This window comes from Pinus tabuliformis, chromosome 3_2, assembly GCF_031772625.1.
Source record: "Pinus tabuliformis cultivar Carrire ecotype Pingquan chromosome 3_2, CPIR1, whole genome shotgun sequence".
NCBI classification, from domain to species: domain Eukaryota; kingdom Viridiplantae; phylum Streptophyta; class Pinopsida; order Pinales; family Pinaceae; genus Pinus; species Pinus tabuliformis.
In genome coordinates this window covers 843,194,065-843,216,775 of record NC_142302.1, presented here as the reverse complement: position 1 = coordinate 843,216,775, position 22,711 = coordinate 843,194,065, and the positions used below count along the sequence as shown (strand labels likewise).

The 22,711-nt window shown below is 37.7% G+C and overlaps 1 protein-coding gene across 1 annotated transcript; it reads left to right on the top strand.

Annotated features, from left to right (window-relative positions):
* Positions 1 to 5,731: 5,731 nt before the first annotated feature.
* On the top strand, positions 5,732 to 22,236 carry LOC149183298 (adenosylhomocysteinase-like). The gene is made up of 2 exons (XM_089414909.1): positions 5,732 to 5,866; positions 21,700 to 22,236. The coding sequence occupies exons 1-2, from the start codon at positions 5,732 to 5,734 to the stop codon at positions 22,234 to 22,236; spliced, it is 672 nt and encodes a 223-aa protein (XP_089271035.1).
* The last annotated feature ends 475 nt before the right edge of the window (positions 22,237 to 22,711 follow it).

Below are 22,711 nucleotides of genomic sequence, written 5' to 3'. Positions count from 1 at the left end.
GTGCTTCTGACTGATATGACTGTTATTGTCTTTGCTCAGAGGTAAAGGATGCCTATAATCCTTATCATAAGTGATATGAAGTGTGTTGGGGATTGAATGGATTTTGTGCTTTGAATCTTACATATTATACTTGAGTTCCACTGAAACCATATCTTCTTTGTATTCTGCTGACAATCTGAATCTTGGAATGAGAATTTGATCATCTTTATCTTTCCTTTTATTATACTTCTTTCCACTTTCTCCTTTCTTAGTCCTCTTCATATTTGTGGAAATCATGGTATGTTTATGATATAGACTTCATTGTTTTCCTTGACACTCCCAACTAATATTTCAATTGATTTATTGGCATAATTATCTGCTTCCTGGTTTTGATTTCTCAACACATGTTTGAAAGTTATTTTTCCTAGACTTGTTATATTTGATCTGATCCTCTGACAAATTTTATTAATAGCGATATTATTGAAATCATTTTCATTTACCATTGTTGCTATGATAATTGCCGAATCTCCTATGATTATAAGATTTTTCATTGCAAGTTTTTTTAACAATTTTGTGCCTAAGAGAAGGCAATAATCTTCTGCCTTCTTGTTTGTCATTTCTCCAAGACTCCATTCATAAATAATAATTGTTTTCCCATTAAGGTTTGTAATTACTCCACTTGCACCTGCTTTTCCTGGGTTATTCTTTGAGGCCCCATCGAAAAAAAGATTGAATCTTTTTTTCTTTTTCCTCCATTCTTCCATTTCCTTATCATCCAGCCTTGAGTTCCAATTCGTAGCTATGGAAGATTTTTTCTTTTTTTCTATAGCTTCTATCTTTTTTTCTAAAATTGCTTTGACGTACCAATTTTTCTCTTCTCGCTGTAGGCTGTTGTGATCCACATTTGACCTACCATTGGAGCTTATTATTTTTTATACTAGGCTCCATGTTTTTGAAAGAATCTTGCCTATTCTTAGTTTTTGGTCTTTGAAAATACATTTGTTTCTGGCTAGCCAAATTTTCGAACACATAATTGAGGGGAAACAATTCCAGATCCTGCTTATTATGGCCTTGCTTCTTTTTGAGTACGAATAACCCTTCTCCTAAGTTTTATAATGTGCAAAAAGTTGATTTGAAAAATTTATATTTATTTCCAGCGGGCTCGTTACTGAGTCTAGCATTCTCTGGCCACCCTATAGTCCATGAAGATATGTTGAATGTTTCTTCCTCCATTTGACACATGACACACCGAGAAGGCCCTTGTATTCCTTTTTTTTTTAATTTTCATAGGATAGAATTTTCCCTTTAAGAAGATTCCAAATGAAAGCTTTGATTTTAGGAAGGCATTCTGTTTTCCAGGTTTCCTTTCATAGACTCCAGTCTTGTTGTTTTTGTTGTTCTTGGAGGATGTTATACCCTAATTTCACCGTATATTCCCCTCCATTTGGGTCCCACACAAAGTCATCCTGATCCTCTCTGTTTATAGGATCTACCCTTGATAGGTGAGATTTTAGTTTCTCCCAATGACCTTTTAATATTTTAGGAATTATTGGTGTTTTCCATTCAAGCCAGTTATCATGATCCCACTCAGAGATTGAATATAAAGTACTTATCCTTTTCTCTTCCATCCAGCACTGGAGTCCTCTTAGATCCCGCTGGAGATGTAGAGGGTCTCTTCCCATTATTCGATCCTCCCAAATTGCAACTGTTTTGCCATTCCCTGGGTTTTTAGAAATTTTGTCTCTAATAAGGGGAATTATCTTCTTTACAACTTTCCAGACTTGTGTACAAGGCCTGACTACAATAGATTCAGTTATCTATTTTGTTCTATGATGATTCAGATATTTCATGGCTAGCACTTTTTCCCACTAGTGTTCCTTTCCACTTATCATTCTCCAAATTATTTTTATCCCTAAAGCAATATTCATTTGGCCTGGTAAGTGGATTGCTAGACCTCCTTTTTCATAAGGAAGGGTGACTTTCTCCCAACGTACTAAGTTGAAATTTTTATTCTCTTGTTTTCCTCTTTTCCATAGAAAACTTCTTATTACAATTTCCATTTGCTTGTGCACACTTGCCTAGGCCAGAATGATCGCATATTGATAGATGGGAAGGGCTGAAAGGAGTGCCTTGACCATGGTCACTCTTCCTGCCAAATTAAGCCACATCACTCCCCAGTTCTAGATTTTTTCCTTCATTTCTCCCACTTGTTTGCTCCATAATTCTACTTTTACATTTTCCTTAACTAAGGGTAGCCCAAGATATGTAAAGTGAGTCCATTTTGTTTGTATTGGAATTTCCAGAATTTGTGATATATGTTGCATATCTCTTGGAGAAGTGTTTCAGCTATATATTCTGCATTTAGTATTATTTAGCATTCCTCCATAGGCTTGAAGAAAATCAACCAACACATTTTAAAATCTTCTAGCTATTATGCTTGATGCCCCCCCCATAATAAGGGTATCATCGGCAAATAGTGAATGATTTATATTTTTAACCGCTCTTGCTATCTGTATACATGTTATTTTTTTTCCCTTCTCTGATTTTCTAGCTGTGCACTTAAAGTTTCTACTATGATGATATAGAGGAAAGGAGAAAGAGGACAACCTTGTCTTAGCCCTCTTGTGCTCTGAAAAAATTTATTGGGCTTTCCATTTATTAGACGGGCTATCCATGGGGTTGATATACAAGCCTGAATAGTCTCTATTATATCTATTGAAAAGAAAAAAAAAATTAGTACTGCTGCTAAATAATCATGATTAACTCTATCAAAGGCATTTTCCATATCTAGTTTTACTATCATTCCTTTCTCTTTCCTTTGAATGCTACTGTGGATGGCATCCTGGACAATGATCACATTGTTTGTGATTTACCGCTTGGGAACAAAACCACCCTAATTTTCCAATATCATTTCTGGAAGAATTTTCTTGATTTGATTTGCAATAATTTTGGTGATTATTTTATATGAAGAATTTCAAAGAGAGAATGGTCTGTATCTTTTGAAATTTATTGGATTGGACTCTTTGGGTGTGAGTGCCAAATAGGAATATTTTGTGTTTCCTCCATTTTTTTTTTTTGAAAAGCATTTTGAATCATTCTCATAAAATCTTTTTTAATAATATCCCAGTGCTATCTGTAGAAATCCATTGTAAACCCATTTGGTCCAGGAGCCTTGTCAGGGTGAAGACTCCAAATCGCTTCCCTGACTTATTCCTCAGTGATCTCTTTATTTATTTCTATATTTTGCTGAGCACTTATTTTTTTATTTATGTGCCTCAAAAAATCTTCATTAACTTTTTATTGATTGTTTGTTGTTAGCAGCTCTTGAAAGTAATTGTGTGCTACAATTTTTAGTTCTTCAGATCCCTTTATCTCTTGCCCATCTACTTGAATCTATTCAATCTAATTTCTTGCCCATCTTATTTTCATTGAGTTATGAAAAAAGGTTGTGTTTTTATCTCCTGATTTCAGCCAGAGACATCTAGACATCATTCAACTTTCTTCCTCTTCTTTTCTATTTTTCTTGTAAATTTCCAAGAAAATTTCCTTTTCTTGTAAATAATCTTGCTTGCTTCCTTCTTTGTTTTCCTTTTCTTTATGAATGTTGTCCATTTTTTTTTGTAAATCTATTTTCCTAGCTTTGTCTCGAATATTATTTTCTCTTGCTCCAATTTTTAAGTGTAGCCTTAATTTCTTTAGCTTTGTTTCCCAAACATAATGGGGAGACCTAGTGATACCTTTTGTCCAGCTCTCTTTAATTTGATTTCAAAGTTATTCATTTCTTTCCCAATTTAAATTGTATCTAAAAGGCAGCGGGCCTTGATTTTCCAACTTACCCATGCTCAATACCATCGGCTTGTGATCTGAAGTTATTGTGTGAACGAGCTTACTTTTCACAGAAGTGAAATCAGTTGCCATGTTTTCTTGTACTAAGATTCTATCCAACCTTTCCTTTATATTATTCTTGCCTATTCTTTTGTTACTCCATGTGTACTTCCCATTGCTTGGAGGAATTTCAATTATTTTATGTTGTTCCATTATTTCTTCTAGGGCTTCTCTTGACAGGTCTGTACGATAGTTCCCTCCAAATTTTTCTTCGGTGTTCCTTATCAGGTTTAGATCTCCTCCAAGGATTAATTTCGCGTTTTGTCTTTCTGCTAGTTCTTCTTTTATCGAATTCCAGCAGTGTTCTTTATCTCTGTAATAATTTGGAGCATAAACATTCATGAGGCTATACAATTCCTTTGTGTTGAGGTCTCTCAAATATGTTCTAATCGAACATTTGCTAATTTTTTGGTTTATAAGTTCCCATTTCCTTTTTTCCCATATGGTGCATATTCCTCCTGATGCTCTTGTTGCCTCCAACATTGTTCCATCATAATTTCTTAATTTTGGAATCAATTTTTTAATTTCTTGATTACTTGTTTTGATCTCCTGGATCATGTAGATGTATGGCTTTTCTTTGAGTAAAATATCTCTAGTTGCATTGGCTTTGAAAGTGGTGCCAAGGCCGTGGCAATTCCAAGATACCACTATCATTATTTACTATTGTGCTAGTGGGAACCTCCCTTTCCTCTTTTTCAACTTTTTTCATTGTCTCCTACATTTTTCCCAAGGAAGGATTCCATTGGTTGTTGAGTTCCTAGTGCCATTTCTTTAGCTACTACCTCGTCTCTTATTTCCTTGTTGGATTTTCTTCCCACTTTTTTTTTTCTGATCCAAGGTTTGAGGGTTTTATTTAACTTGATTTCTAGTTAATATGTGGTCCACTGATGGAAGAGGTGGAGGAGAAATAGGAATAGAGGAAGAGGGGATGTGTGCAAGGGAATTGGGGTTGGATATTGGGGATCTAAGAGAGGATGGTTCAATAGAGTCTTCCAAGGGCCCAAAGGGATTCGTAGATGTGTGGAGTGTGGAAGTAACCTTCAATGAGGGCTGAGAAGTAATCTTACTTGGTTCTTGAAACTAAGAGGGAGTTGATATTGGGTGTTTATTGATGGGTTTTTTCCTTTCTACTTGTTCTCGAGTGTTCTCTTGATGTTCTACATTTTCAATATCTTTTTTTTAAGACATCTATTAGCAAAATGACCATACTCATGACATGCCTTGGGTTTGAATGGTATATGCTCATAATCCAGCTACTGTATATGCGTCTAGTGATCTACCTTGATATTTATTGCCTCTCGAAGGCCTTTTCCAAGGTCTACTTCCACACATATTCGAGCACATGAATGCATGTTATCCTTTGGTTCACATCTGTCTATATACTTTCCCACTACATTCCCTATAGATTTGAACGAATCATCTCCCCAGCAATGTAGTGGGAGGTGTGGTAGTCTGACCCAGACTGGGACTGTGCTTGGCACATCCATTTTTGGATCAAAATTTGGCATCCACCTATTCAGATATAAACCTTTGAAATCCATGATGTAAGGATCGTTTCTGAAGATCAAATCTCTATCTTCCTTTGATTCGAAGAGGAAGGTATAGTATCGCCTTCCACAAAATTGTATTCCTATTTTCCCTTGAACGGTTGCATTTCAGTTTCTTTCAACCCATTTTTGTACTGATTTGGGTGATGGCCATAAACCCGTGAACTGCTCAACTAGTCCACGTTCTACCAAAGAAAGAGCTGCTCTTCAAGGGAGAGTAGGTGGGAGAGAGATCTCTGCTATGTCTTTAAGTTTCTTTATGAAATTTTTGATTGTTGCCATGTTCTTTGGACCTCCATTCATAGCTATTAGAGTCGCAAATGCTTCTTTCTTTTCTTCAAATCCTTGGTACCTGTACGAGAGGGGGTCGCCCTCCTGTAAGGGGTGCATGGTTATGGAATACTCAGCAGCAGGAGGCTGCCGAGAGAAGCCTGCAAAAACTAGGAGGCGGCCAGGTTTGCGCAGCTCTCATGCAGGCTCACACGCAAGGCAATTTTTTTAAATCTCTTTTTATATGTACTCCAAAGGTATGGTAAATAAACATAAATATAAATAAACTAGAGGTATGGTAAATGTACTATCTCTCTCTCTTTCTGTACTGAACTGTTGAAGAACATAAAAGAAGAATTGTAGGGTTTCCCCACATTGAGGTTTATCTCTCACTAGCGCTGCATCTTGTGTCCTCTTGTCTTGGCTTGTCTTATGCAATTTATGTTTATGTTCTATCTACAGTTTATTTTAAGGTTGATGTGATTTCTAATCTAGAAAAGATATTGAGCTAACTGTGAAAATTGAAATAAATTTGTCTAAGCATAGAACATACCTAAAATTAACATGGTATCAAAGCTGAGGTGAAGACAATGCCCAAGCAAGAGTGAAAGAGAAATCACCGAAGACAGTTGTGAAAGGACAAAAGGATCAATGGATTCCTCATTCCTCTTCAAATTCGCCAATGGTGAAGTTGAAGAAGAGAACATTATCAGAATGGCGCAACCGAAGCTTCTGATCGCCTACCTAAAGACCACTTCATTTGGAAGTCCGGATCTAAGGGTGGAAAGAAAGGTAGATGCCTTGTTTGTAATAAGTTCAGCCATTATGTGAAGGAGTGTCTGAATGGCAAGGACACATCTCTTAATGAAGATAACAATCATTCTAGGGACATCTTAAATGATCAAGGGAATGAGAGGTAGTGTAGGTCATCAAGGAAACAACCGACTCTTCAAGAAAGAAGGGAACCCCAGGTATGAATAATCAAATGTTGTTTCTGATAAGATAAAGAAGCATTATCTTGTATTGGCCCTCTCCTTCAGATTCTTTGGGAATCTGGCTTATTGATTGTAGTGCTTCAAGGAACTTCATTGGATAGGCGGGTGCTCTCTCTAATTTAGTAGAGATGGAAACAATTGTGGGATTATACTTGGAACTGATGCCACCTATCCCAAAAAGGGTGTAGGGAATGTTACCCCTCAATTGAATGAGGGTAACTAAATTCATTTACAAGAATCTATTTTGTGTACCTAATCGCAAGAAGAAACTGGTGACCATTTCGGAAATGGAAGTCAAAGGTTTCAGGGTGGCATTCATCAACGGAAAGGTACATATTTGAAAATGGAATTTTTCACAGATGCTTTTGAGTTCATGGTTGTATCAAGTTGCATGAGGTCCATTGGGGATCATGTCAGCTATCACATCTCATCTATAGCATTGAAGGTCTACTTATCATGGGATACTATCTAATGTGAGTCAGATAATGACAAGAATGCTTGAATTCAAAAGGAGCATGAAGGCACATGTCTGAGATGTACCAAAGGAAAATCTTACAAGGGGACCATTCCCCTCATGTAGCAGGTCCACAAGTTTGGAACAACCCGAGGGCTTTGAGATTCATAATTAGGAATCTCTTGTATGCAGGTGGAAGAAAGCCCTCTATGGTTTGAAGAAAAACACCTCGGGCATAGTATGACAGGATTGATAGTTGTCTAATGAAGTTGAGACTCACAAGGAGTGAAGTCAATCCAAACCATTCCTCTAAGGTTCTGGATGATAGACCTCTCATACCGATACCTTCTGAGGACAACCTATTTTTGTCAGGTGCAGACACTCTTATTTTTAGAAGTAAGAGAGAGTTACATTCCAAATTTGGAATGGTGAATAACAAGCCCATGACTACCTCGATGGAGCCTGAATTTCAGAAGTTATGTTGTAGGGATAACGGACCTGATTTGGGAGATGCCTCTGAGTTTCACAAACCAATACTAGCATTGATGTTCTTGGTGAACTCCTGTATGGATATATGTTTTGCAATTAGCATGATGAGCTCATATATGGTTGAGCCTCACTGATATCTTCACGGCACAATCTCTCATAGATTGAGATACACTACTGGAAATGTGAAGCTGCATGATTATTCAAATACTGATTGGGTAGGCAGCGTGGAGAATTGCAAGAGAACTTTCGAGTGTTGTTTCTCTTCGGGTTCTGTTCGATATCCTGGATGAACAGGAAGTAGAAGTCAATTGTTGTAAGCACCACTAAGACCGAATACATAGCTACGAGTATGATCTCCTGTGAAGCTCCCTGGTTGTGGAAGATCTTCAACGATTTGTTTGTATACATGATGGATACCATCGGGATCCTCTCTCTCAACGAGGTGGGGGATTCAATTGTTGAGGAATCCTGTATTATATGATTGCTCCATCGCATAGACATAAAATACTACCTTATCTAGGATATGGTATGTCGATGAGTGAGGAGGCTCTATCCCATTGAGACTGATGTACACGTCGTAGACATTCTGTCAAAGACTCGGGGAAAGGTTAAATTTGTGACTTTCCCGAACGACTTGGAGATGTTGAGAGACCTTCTTATAAAGGTCTTGCACGATGCATGCATTGAGCTCTGAGAGCTCTGGGGGGCTTGGGGTATTGTTTCGAGCAAAAAGAAACCATAGGACAACTCACCCTCCCCTATTGGTGCACTGTGTATAGGGTGTGTTATCACTCAGAATTTTCTCAAGGTTAAAGAAATAAATTTCCGAGATAACCACAAACCAACTTTTAAGTACAGAATCTAGCCAATATGTACTCAGAGAGGGCTATCTCTTTATGATTTAGCTTTGTTTATAGGATATTAGACTAGTTATGAAAGCTTGGGGGGTTTTGATTTTGTTTGGTGGTGGAATTCAGGAGAAGATGGATAGAACAGAGTATCTCAAGCCATTGGGCTATGGAGTCAACTGCAGATGGCTTAACTGGATCCGGTTTTTCAACAAAGGATGGCTTCATAGGGAAAGATAGCTAAACAAGGAACAAATGGTAACTTGAAAGGATGGAATGGAATTAAAAGGGAAGAAGGGAAATTAAGAATCCTTCAACATGTTTTAAGAGGAGGGAAATTGGGTGATCACTAATAAAAAGCAATTAAGAATTTAAATACAGATGGCTTAACTCGATCAGGTTTTTCAACAAAGGATGGCTTCACAGGGCAAGATAGCTAAACAAGGAACAAATGGTAATTTGAAAAGATGGAATGGAATTAAAAGGGAAGAAGGGAAATTAAGAATCCTTCAACATGTTTTAAGGGGAGGGAAATTGGGTGATCACTAATAAAAAGCAATTAAGAATTTCTTATTAAATGATCACAATGATAAACTAAGAAGCAGGAGCAGTTAAGAATTCCTTGCCTATGATAGCTTAGAAGAAAACATTTAGAATAAAAACGATTTTAAAGACAGATTGCACTTAAGCACTTTCTAAATTATACTTTTTCGTTTTAATATTTAAATATGAAACACAATTGAAATATTAAACTAGAAAACAATAACACATGAGATATAGAATACTTATTTGTCTAATGTTTGACACATGAATCCTGTAAAAAGTCCTTTGCTTTATTTCTTCATCCAGCCAGCCATACAAGAGTTTTTCAACAGATTTTATTTTCCAAAATAATAAGTCTATAGAAATGTCTAAGAATCCATATAAAATACTTCAAATGAAGAAGTATTTATACTAGTTGTAACCTGAAATATCTTGAAAAAATATCAAGATTAGTTTTACAAATATCTCCAACTTTTTACATTAATAGAACTTAAATAAAGGACATTCAAAACTAATGAATCTATTTGGCACTATTTCTGTGGATTTATGGTGACAAAGAAGAGAAAGTTGAATTTGGTAGCAACTCTTAGTTGATGATGAGGCATCCCAGTCACTAACTGCATCCTTCCTTTGTGCATTCTACCCCAGAAATTCTACAAACTTACGGTCCAATGATACGCTTGTATATCTCAATAAGAGATATATATGTAAACATTTAAAGAGGTTTTTGTAGATAGGAATGTTTCTGAGATAAACCTCTCTCAGTTTTTCAAAATTTACCTCCAGATGTTCACAATATTCTCTGTAAAAAGATGTTAAAAATAGGACTTTGCACAAAATGAAAAATAGGTTGTGAAGACATGCATTTATCTCCTTTTTGGTAATACCTGTGTAAAAAGTGAGACAAGTTTTTGTAGATTGGCATGTTAGGAACAAAAAGCTCCTCCAGTTTCTTGAAATACTTCTTGGATTGGCCACAATAGTTTCTGTAACACGATGACTCAAACAAGAAATTTCTAAAGAATGTACCGTTTTTGCTCTGATTTCATCTTTTAACCTTAAAGTCCTTTTGACTGTTTTTCACTTTTACTTTGGATAAACTTCATTGTAGCTGGTGAAAGTGTTTTCATCTTTGTTTAACTCATAATTTCTTCATGTTTACTTTTACTGTTTATCGTTTACTGTTTACTTTTACCACTCTATTTTTTCATCTGTCTTCACATTGACATGAATTTGTATGCTATGCTTTGTAACTATCTTCTTTGTTGTTTATCTACATCCTTGCTAATTTACTTGACTTGGTCTTCAATCTGATACTCTTTAACCTTGATACACTTTGACTGTTCTTTACTGTGTCCTTTTACCTTCAATGTGTAGTTTAGGTTTTTACTGTCTGTTTCAATAGTAAATCGTCTAATTTCATGTTTCCTTTGCTTGTCTTTTTACTATATGTTTTATCTTCCAGCTTTGTTTGAATAAACTTGATAACAATCTTGGAGTAAACAGGTCTTATGACTAGTATTAAGACTGTTTATCCAAGGCCGTGGTCTTTTGATTACCTGTTATGGAGCGACTGGTAATGGTGTACTGGTTGACTTGGAAGCACACCATGGACTGGAGCGGCGTTGGGCAGCAACTTTCAGGGTGGTTGATGGCTAAGTGCACGAGCTGGTTGATTTTCAACATTCAGGTTGTTGCATGCATGCATTCGCAGAAATAGGACGAAAACGATTAACTTTGTTTGTTTTATGCAAAGTCAACTTTTGGTGGCTTCGGGATTTGGACAGATGGCGTCAGCGAGAATATGATTTGACATTTTGTCGGTAGCGAGAGGCGGTAAGTGGTTTTCATCACACCGTTAATGGAGGGGAGGCGGTATTTGGGCTAGACCAAGCGATTGCATACGATGAGTGATGTGTGGCGATGTCACTGTTCAAAAAACCACTTGCCATCGTGCACTAAATTTCAGTCGTAGAGGGTTGTGCGATATGCGTAACAACCGTAGGATCAGAGGGGCTTGATCGGATAGCTATCGGGGATGCGAGGTGACAGGATTTTAATGGAGGGCGGGCCTGACATGATTAAAGTTTTAATTGCATCAGGAGTGACGAGATTGGTGGAAAAAGATATTAATTAATCGTGAGGGTTAATTAATCCTTATTTAACATGGCGGGGTCGGGGCTCTTAATTAGTTACAGATTAACTAATTAATCTCAATTATTGATGTATTATGGTTATATTTAACCAAAGGGGTGGGATATTAATATTTAAGGCTTTTCCATAGTTAAAATAATACGAGAGTGGGTAAATCTATAGAAATTTTGAATAATATGACACATATTCACAGAGATTATCCTGATTATACACTTATAAGCGGAACATGCATAATACATAACCTCCTCTACGTTGATCATCAATTTACAAAAGCAGAAACATTCATAGGCGTACATAGAAGCATCAACCACACATATCAACACAATATTTTCCCAGGGAAAGCATCTCGCTAAAAACCCCAACTATTTGTATATTATAGTGATTGAATCCTGTAACAATACATAGTACAATACTCCTCACAAGTACTCAGTACTATCTCCACATGCTACACACAATACAGCTCAGATCTGATCTCCAAATTTCCCCCACTTCTTACCTGCCTCCACAGCTCAATACTTGCTCAAGAATTTGATGAGAATGGTTTACCAAACTCGTATTTGACCTGCAAATAATCACTCACACTGTGTTGGCCGTGAGCACAGGCTACAATTCTTGGTATTGGCCAATTCATTGGCATACTCAATCCCTCTGATTGTGCAAATCATCATGCACAACTATAGTCACAACTGATAGCAATCTGATCCTCTAACACCTGTCCCTGCTGAACTGAACATGCACTGACATGCAACTAAGTTAACTGATGTATTCTATAGTTGCATTATGAGTTAATAACTTGTGAGTTAATTAATAATTAATTCACCCAACTCATCTCTAGTCTATTGATCAGTTAGACTAAATACAACCAGTTTAACAAAGCTAAACTGAACACAACTCCATCAACTGCACCTCCAGTCCACTAAACTCAACTCACTTGAGTTCTAACTAAAGTCCTGCATGCAAATATTAGTCATCCCATAGGTAACCACGTATTTCCTTATGGGATCTGCATGTACCACATCCGTAGCTCATCCTGAAGTGCTCCAAGAGAATAAGATCAAGTTTATAGTCCAAATATTATTATGAGACAATAATATTTGACTTTTCTATTTTTGACATCCAGTCTAAAAATAGACTTTGATCACTCATACTGTGATCACTCATACTGTGGTCACCCATACTGCGGTCACCCATACTGTGATCATCCCTGCTGGGATCCAAAAATAGAACTTGCGCCATAATTTTCCTGCGGGCCCACTTAGTGAAGGCGACTCTTTTCACTAAGCTCCATCATCTTGTTGCATTCTCAACAAGCATTTCTTGTTGCACACTTTTCAACACTCCCTCTCACCAAGAAAGGCTTCCTCTCAAACCCAATCCTGTAACTCTGGAATGTTCTCCATGCAACACATCTGGCCGGTCCACTTGCTTTGTCATCAAAGTCTCTGACTGTTATTGCCTTTGTCAACTGAAAACTCTGCATCTTTGTGCTCTTCAGTATCTGACTACTCTAGCCTCTGTCACTTTCATCTTTGACTGCATCTGTGCTGCTGCTAGTTCTATCTCCCAGCATTGCATCCGCACTGCACCTCCCAACTGACCTCCCTGTTGGGCTAGAAACACCCTTTGATGTTGAAGCTCTACCTGTTGCTGACAAGTGCTCCCTCTCTGACATCTGCGCTACTGCAACATCTCCATGCATCTCGCACCATTTCACACCTCTCTATGCCACCTAGCACTGTGCAAAACACTTGTGCCTCTCGCATTGCTGCAGCCTGCTAGCTATGCATTGTCCTGGGATTCCCTGCACTGTCGCTCTCTCTGCCGCTCCATCCGCATCTGTCTCTACCCAATCAGTCAGTTCTTGCTACTACACATCTGGGCTCCCGTAGCAAGGTCTCATCCAAGAGGTTGGGTATCTCAAGGATCCTGCCCCTCCTCCTTTGGATGATCAATCCACATCACCCCACCTCCTACCTGGAGGTATGGCTGCATGCGATCCCTCAGCCCACCTGGCTCGAAGTTTCCCCCTACTGGAGGTCTCTCCATGAGTAGATGTCTCTACTCGATCTCCTCTCAGCTTCCCCTATTGTGGCTCCTCCACAACCTCCTGAAGCTGCTGCACCAATCGTGGCTCCTCCATAATTGTCTGAGACTTCTTTTGGCTCTGCATGTTGAGAAGTAATATACACTCCCTCTCAACCACCAAGTCTCCATCAGTTGCCTCGCTACTCAAGGCTTCACATGCATCTTAAACCTCAAGAGCATACAGGTTCCTGACTCGTGAACCAATCTCATGACAACGAAAGCATCTCACCTTCGACTTGTCAACCTTCTTCCCATCACTGGAAGAACTAGATTCGGAAAGAAAAACCTTCTTCTTTCCCTTCTTCTCCTTACTCGCTAAGGCACAATTCTCCTCATCATGCATAGATTAAGAACTGTCTCTGGTGCTCCATCTAATCTCCTCTTGCATCAAATCCGACCATAGTCGTTCACAAAATGGCAGTTTCTCCCTTCCATTCACTGAGTCCTGGTAGCTATGCCAACTCTTAGGAAGGTCAAGGAGTGCTAGACTCACCATCCTCATCCGACAATCACCCCCACACTTCCCAGCTCATCCCGACATTGGGTGAACTTCATGAGATACTGGGGCATAATGTCTCCATTCTCACACTTAATGTTTTTGAGTTTTATCTCTTGCTTTGGAATTAAATTCGAATTCCACCAGCTCAAAAACTCAACCACTTCCGATCTAAAATTCGTGAGAACAAAGTATTTCTTGTATAGAGATCGACTGTATGGGCATTCACCGGATATCTCACCTTCCAAAACAAGGATGAATCCAGAGGCTACCTGGTGCAATTACAGACTCTTCCTGAAGAAATAAAATGTAAACACTTTCTGAATAATAGATCTGATGATCAATCCTCGCTTTGATATCCTGTAGAACTTTTTCTACAAATCAACTAGCTCTGATACCATGTAGAAATTTTGAATAATATGACACATATTCACAGAGATTATCCTGATTATACACTTATAAGCGAAACATGCATAATACATAACCTCCTCTACGTTGATCATCAATTTACAGAAGCAGAAACATTCACAGGCGTACATAGAAGCATCAATCACACATATCAACACAGTATTTTCCAGGGGAAAGCATCTCGCTAAAAACCCCAACTATCTGTATATTATAGTGATTGAATCATGTAACAATACATAGTACAATACTCCTCACAAGTACTCAGTACTATCTCCACATGCTACACACAATACGGCTCAGATCTGATCTCCAAATCTCCCCCGTTGCTTGCCTACCTCCACAACTCAATACCTGCTCAAGAATTTGATGAGAATGGTTTACCAAACTCGTATTTGACCTGCAAATAATCACTCACACTGTGTTGGACATGAGCACAGGCTACAATTCTTGGTATTGGCCAATTCATTCGCATACTCAGTCCCTCTGATTGTGCAAATCATCATGCACAGCTATAGTCACAACTGATAGCAATCTGATCCTCTAACACCTGTCCCTGCTGAACTGAACATGCACTGACATGCAACTAAGTTAACTGATGTATTCTATAGTTGCATTATGAGTTAATAACTTGTGAATTAATTAATAACTAATTCACCCAACTCATCTCTAGTCTATTGATCAGTTAGACTAAATACAACCAGTTTAACAAAGCTAAACTGAACACAACTCCATCAACTGCACCTCCAGTCCACTAAACTCAACTCACTTGAGTTCTAACTGAAGTCCTGCATGCAAATATTAGTCATCCCATAGGTAACCACGTATTTCCTTCTAGGATCTGCATGTACCACATCCGTAGCTCATCTTGAAGTGCTCCAAGAGAATAAGATCAAGTTTATAGTCCAAATATTATTATGAGACAATAATATTTGACTTTTCTATTTTTGACAGCCAATCTAAAAATAGACTTTGATCACTCATACTGTGATCACTCATACTGTGGCCACCCATACTATGGCCACCCATACTGTGGTCACCCATACTGTGATCATCCCTGCTGGGATCCAAAAATAGAACTTGCGCCATAATTTGCCTGCAGGCCCACTTAGTGAAGGCGACTCTTTTCACTAAGCTCCATCATCTTGTTGCATTCTCAACAAGCATTTCTTGTTGCACACTTTTCAACAAAATATTATAGGGGAAATATTAAATAACATAAATTAGTAGTCAATATGATATAATGAAAGGAAAAGTGCCAAGTCTAAAACATTTTGGTGTGTATTTGAAACTTAGGCTAAGTGAGAAATGAGGGTTTTATGTAGATAGAATTTTTTTAATTTTCCTACATAAAATAGGATTCTACTTAGGAAAAGCTTTGTAAATGGAATGAATGAATTTATGAAGGGGTTTTAAGTACTTTAGGTATTTTAAATTATTGGGCCGAGGGTCCGGTCCCTCCAATATTTAGAGAAATTCTTTGAGCCCCTTTAACTTTGGAAATTACCTTTAGCACTTAGGGAATTAGTGAAAAATTTAGGGGAAATGAGTAGGGAGGTTAATTATTTTTTACTTTGAGTGTTGATTTACCTTCCATGTGATACATGCCTTGTCCAAGTGATGAAAGAAAAAGATTTAAGCATTAAACTCAACCATTCATCACACATTTATTCTGCAACCATCATCTACTTACCCTACCTACTTAACCTAGCATTTTTACTTCTTTATTAGGGTGCACTTAGATTGGAAAAACCTTATCACATTTTCTTTTCTTTTACATGTAGATATCTATCTAAGTCTAGCCTTATTATATCCAAGAGCTCAGATTAAATTGTTGAGCTCCTTTTATTCACTCTACCTATCTACTTATCTGCCAAGATTATGCTATTTGGTTAGATTTTATTCTCTATCTATAAACAAGAAATTCAAAACATGGAATAACCAGGATTAAACTGTTTGGTTACCATGGATTGTGACCTAAGTAACAAGTTGCACACAATGTTTGTTATACATAAAAGTAAATAGTAGTGGCATTTAGACTTGCACACTTTCATGGTCTTTTCTTTTTGTTGGGGTTCATTTTCTTTCATTTTTTTAACCTTTTCTTTATTCTTTTTGACCTTTGATTTTTCTTTTAGGGCATACCCTTTTTACATTTTTACATTTTTAGTTTTTCACAAATATGGAAAACATTTGCAACAAGCAAAGGTATGAACATATTTCAGAGTTAAACCAAGTCAATCATGATATATGACATCTATTGGTATAGGGGCATAACAGGGTGAATGGCTCAGCCTTCCCCTATGATACCCCGAGGTGACTTAGGGATAGGATGAATGGTTATCCTATCGAGGCATCCTACCCATGGAGTCTAGGACTCATGGGAAGTACCTCTCATCTGGCCAATGAGCAGGGAAATGGGGTTAGGGACCACAGTAGTACTATCAATGGACGCATCATTGTATCTATTGTAATCCCTATGCTAAGATGACCTCCATTGATCTGGGATCAATGAAACTGTTCTGGGATCAGTATAAGTGGTTTGAGACACTCTCTTGTGATATTGATCTAGGATCAATAAAACTGACTTCGAGTTAGTAGAGAATTCTATGAGACATTCCCGATCAATTCTTCTTCATGGTTCAGTAGAGTAGAGCAAAGCAGTGTCAGGCACTGATGGTGGAGATAGTACAGTCAGACATATGGATCAGTGGATGGATTCTCCCTAGTTGAGAGGGAGTGTTAAAATTGGAAAATAGGGCCAAAATCCATGTGGGTCATCTTATTTATGGTAGCTGATATTTTTCTTGGATCCCTCTCATCAAGAGTTGTAGGATAGATCTAAAGATCATCAGATTCTGACAAATATTCATGGAGTTATAAATTTATTTGTGTTATAAGACAATTCGTCAAGGTCAGCCAACAACCAAATAAACCCCACATGTGCTCAACATTGTAGTATAAAAGGAGATGACTTGAGAGTCATTTCTCACACACACTTCTATCTTGATTTCTCTCCACTTGTCTTATGTTTTAGTGGAAGAGAAATCTAAGAGTGGAAGCCCTAGACATTAGAGGAAAAGAGGTTTCCCTAGACGTAGATAAAAGGCTGCCCTAGATGCAGATGGAAGGCAGCCTTAGATGAAGATGGAAGGCATCCCTAACACTATCCTAAGGTAGCCCTAACCTACACTATCTCAAGGGTAACCTAGCAGTAATCAAGCTAGGAATATACACTGCCCTAATAGGTCACAACCATAGAAAAGTCATGATTCTTTTGGAGGACTGAGCTATTGTTAGGAGGGCCTAGGATCTGGGCTAGAAGGCATCAATCCAAGGCCTACTTCAGCAAAGGAGAAGGAACGTTAAGGTCACCCTTGTGACCACTTGAAGAGGCAGCAAGGTCTGTGTGAAAGTCGCAGGCCTATAAGTATTATTTTTATGGTCAAAAGAACCCTCTACATGGAGTTGTAGGTGTCTATTCAACCTGTGAGGTCACCTACCTTGTAAAGAAAGGGAGGCCGCATAATTCAAGGTGAGTTATGGGATGATCACTGGATTGCTATAGGTTACAGGAGGGTTCCCTAACTTGTGATCGAATTATGTCCATGAAAAGCAGTACAGAGATGTTGGATACTGCCACATAGGGGCTGTAATGTCACTAACAAATAGAACAATGGGACAACAACATGTTGGGATGGCAACTTTGATGGGACAACCCGATGACATAGGACAACTATGACAATTGTGCACCAGTGGCACAAGTGGGATAGTTTCTAACTAGTGTAGCAAAATAAATAGGACAATAAGGTACATAGTGCTATATAGATGCATGGAACACTAAGGTACATAGTGTTGCATAGATGCATGGGACAACAAGGTACATAGTGTTGTATAGATGCATGGTACATGAAGGTACATAGTGTTGTATAGATGCCTAGGATAGAAAGGTACATAGTGCTGTATAGGTACATGGGACAGCTATGACATGGCAACAAAGGTACATGGTGTAGCATGGAAAGCATGGACAACATGGGTAATAGTGGCAAGCATGATGCTACAAGCACATGAGACATCCTGTATGACAACATGGTTATGACACATGGGACAACAATGCAACATAAGTTGTAGCAATATGATGTGTACAGAATGGTCATGAGGTCCAACATTGTCATGATGGGTGTAGCATGGTGCATCATGGTGAGGTACAACATGATGACAGGATGCAACAAAATGATAGTTGAAGGAGTAATCTTCGAGAATCAGTTGAAGTAGCATGTCTTCAACTGATCTCATGTATCATCTTCTTAGAGATGATCTATGCTCTTATCTAGATAAGTCAAAGTGTTGACTTTTGTTGTAAATGTACTATCTCTCTCTCTCTTTCTCTGTTGAACTATTGAAGAACATAAAGGAAGAATTGATAAATGGTTCCCCACATTGGGGTTTGTCCCTGGCTAGCACCACATTTTGTGTCCTCTTGTCTTGGCTTGTCTTTTGTGATTTATGCTTATGTTCTATCTGCAATTTATTTCAATGCTGATGTGATTGCTAATTTGGAAAAAATATTGAGCTAACTGTGAAAATTGAAATAAATTTCTCTAAGCATACAACATACCTAAAATTGAAAGAACTATGAAAATTTTTGCCTTAGTGGGTGCAAAATTCTTGGCATGTGTCACTTTGGGGATGCCCACCCATGCATACAATGAGAATCGAACTTGGGTTAGTTGGGTCAGACTCACATCAAGCTTCTGCTAGACCACAACCCAACCTACATAAATTAAATCACACTTAGTAGAGGTCATGCTCATTGTTACTGAGATTGATGTTGCATGAAGATGGAAACTAAACTTATACGGGAAGTGGTGGACATATCCAGTTCAACTAGAATTTTGTTTAGAGATTAGACATCCAAATCAGTTCATGTCTTTCTTTGTTCCGAGATTTTAGTTGAGTGAATTTTCCACGCAACATCCTCCCACCATAACATTATAATGCACTTTTTAGTTAGGTTTCATCCTTTTTCTTCATTGCTTCTGTATTGTGCTATATTTCCACTTGTACAATGTATGAATTGCATTAAAGAATAACCTCCCTTACAATGAACAATTATTATTTGTGCTCCATTTTAGAAATTAATAGAATTTATATGATCTTGATTTTGTAGGTCAAACATGTTGTTGTTTCACTACCAGAGAGGTTTGGTGAGCGTGAGTGGATTGTAAGATACTCTGAATTTTTCATTATGAATGTCAAATCATAATAGTTATTTGGACATTTTCATTTTACATTTGAAGTTTCTATAATCTCTCACGAGAAAACTAAGTTTGCAAAGCCTGCATTTATTGTTTTATATATTCTCTAATATCTGGAAGAATTTCTTTCTACTTTTCAAATATAAATTAAAAGCTTTCTGACTTGTTTTCTTGTATGGCGATTAGTAGAAACCCTCCTATCTTGACATCAACTCTTCCAAGTACCCATTTATTTACAAATTCTAGGCCTTGAAACTTTCCCTGGTGTTAAGAAGCTTACCATCAAGCCCCAGACTAATAGGTGGGTGTTCCCTGACACCAACAGTGGCATCATTGTTCTTGCAGAGGGACTTCTGATGAACTTGGGTTGTGCAATTGGCCACCTGATTTTTGTCATGTCTTGCTCCTTTACAAACTAGGTAAATATTTCTAATGCCCTACAACCATTTCTTGTACATACTAGATTGCTTAGGCATACGAATCCCTTGATTATATTGTTGTGTATGATCCATTGTTATTTGTCGAAAATCATCATTCCCTGTACCTAGCCCTGTTACATTAAAACTCACGCAAAATATTGTGGAGTGCGTCATGCATGTCATAGCAGTGTCCAATTTCATCAATTAATGTCATAGACATGCTCTCTGTGCTTTTTCATAAACATTCTGTTTTTTTAATAGATGTTTTTCGGTGGGCATGGTGGGGATGTTGAGATCTCGTCTAGAGTTTTTGAAATGGGATCTTGCTTATATGTTGTGATTTGGATTTGGATTCTTGCCTCATTTATTTGTCACTTACTATTTTTTAGTAGACGTTTTCAGGTAGATGCATGATTTTTGAGATCTCATCTGGGTGCTTTGAAGTAGGATCTTGTCTAGGTGTTGTGGTTTAGATTTGAAATTTGTTCTCATTTATTTTGAACTCACACTTTTCTGGTGTGCTTGTTGTTGTTTAGATCTTTTTGAGGTGTTTGAGATGTGTAATATTGATTAGCCATTGTGTTTTTGGTTCTAGCAATGAGTTTTGTGGCTATTTTAAAGTAGTTAGGATCTCATCATCAAACTGTTATATAGAAATATAGTATAATATGGTAAATTTCAAACCACTATTTATCAGTTTCGACAGTATTATATTATATAATTTTAGAGAATTAGGAAGTATCTTAATCTTATTCTAATCTTAATCATGTGATACTAGCTTCCTCATGTTGGATCTGATATGGCCTTGGGGACATTTTGGTCTCATTCATGATGTTATGAGTTGCATTGCTCTTGTTAGTTGCCTTGATTCTTCAGTGTCATTGAGATCACATCATGATGCTTTTGGTATAGTTAGCTTGCATTGCATTACATTTTAGGATTCACTAGTTTCCACTACATTAAAAAAAAAAATTCCAATTTTCAGGGTGTTGAATCAATGTGAGTTCATGGTGGGTGTAGGAGCATCTTCATATTTAAAATCAAGGACCTTTACATATATTCAATTATCTGGTTATGATGGGTTAATATTAGCTAAGGTTTTGTGATCCATGTGGATATTGGTGGCCACCCACCACATCCACTTGGACCCCCACCATTGTTTCTTTCAGCTTTTTAGTTTCCTTAATTGTAGCACAATTTACTATTTTTAGCATTTTTTCAGGTCCTGAACTTCCAAAGCCATTTTGAGGCCCAAAACGACGTTTTTTGGGAAAACTAGGAGTTACATGGGTCCATGGACCGATGTTGCTCTTCCCAAAGTTGTAGTTCTCAGATAGATATTTCTAGCGAGATATTGTGTGCATCAAACGAGGATCGTATGCCAAAGTTATGACCCCGGGAAGTTGATGTACCAATTTACCCAAATGGGGCCCACAGTTTGGCGCTTCATCTTCTAGCGTTAGGTTTTTGCATGTTTAGAGTTTTCCATTGTTTCTCAACAATAAATAGGTCTTCGATTCTCATTGTAACACAGTTTAGAGGCATGTAGCCACCACATCTCTTCCCAGAGGTAAGCTACCATCACCCTAGCTCATTTTTTTCCATTTTTATTTGTAAGCATATTTCAATAATTTATAGTAATGAAATGGAGTATTATTTTTGCTACATCTCTATATGTATGGTTATATCTGTAATTTATTGCGTTCCTGTTTAAATCCGAATCATTTTGAAAGCTAATTGGACTTGTATTGAAGTTTTGAATTATTGCGAATCATAGATCCATGGGTAGATTTCTCAGATGTTCTTTTCTTCAAAAGTTTTCTATTTGAGATGCATTTTGTTTTGATTCTGATTCTCTTTCTTCTTTTGTAGTTTGACAACTTGTATGGATATAGGCACTCTCTCCTAGACAGTCTTATGAGAGAAACAAATTTCATGATTGGTGGTAATGTTGATGTTGTTTATGGGTTTGGAGATGTTGCCACGGGTTGTGTTGTAGCCTTAAAAGTCGCTGGAGCTAGGGTCATTGTTGTAGAGATTGATCCTATCTGTGCCCTACAAGTGCTTATGGAAGGCCTTCCTGTTCTCACCCTTGAGGATGTAGTTAGCACTGTTCATATCTTTGTGACAACCACTGGCAACAAGGACATCATCATGGTAGCTCACATGATGAAAATGAAGAAAAATGTCATTGTTTGTAACATCGATCACTTTGACAATGAGATTTCTATGCAAGGCCTTGAAACATTCCCTAGTGTTAAGAAAATTACCATCAAGCCTCATACTGATAGGTGGGTGTTCCTTGACACCACTAGTGGCATCATTGTTAATGCAGAGGGACGTCTGATGAACTTGGGTTGTGCAACTAGCCACCCAAGTTTTGTCACATCTCGCTCCTTTAAAAACTAGGTAAATATTTCTAATTCCTTGCGACCATTGCTTGTACATATTAGATTGCTCATGAATACCAATCCTTTGATTATATTGTTGTGTATGATCCATTGTTATTTGCCAAAAATCCCCATTCCCTGTACCTAGCCCCATTACATTAAAACTCATGCAACATATGGCAGAGTGGGTCATGCATGTCAAAGGAGTGTCCAATTTCCCCAATTAATGTTATAGCCATGCTCTCTATGCTTTTTCATAAACATTCTTTTTTTTTTAATAGATTTTTTCAAGTGGGCGTGGTGGGGATGTTGAGATCACGTCTAGAGTTTTTCAAATGGGATCTTTCTTATATGTTGTGATTTGGATTTGGATTCTTGTGTCATTTCTTTGTCGTTTGCTATTTTTTAATAGATGTTTTCAGGTAGATGCGTGATTTTTGAGATCTGGTGAGGGTGCTTTGAAGTAGGATCTTGTCTTGGTGTTGCGGTTTGGA

Bases quoted from the DNA above. Each gene is read 5' to 3' on its own strand.
- LOC149183298 (XM_089414909.1), top strand. From the start codon at position 5,732: ATGCTTCTTTCTTTTCTTCAAATCCTTGGTACCTGTACGAGAGGGGGT. The intron at 5,867-21,699 runs GTTTGCGCAGCT...CTTCTTTTGTAG, and splicing joins AAAAACTAGGAGGCGGCCAG to TTTGACAACTTGTATGGATA.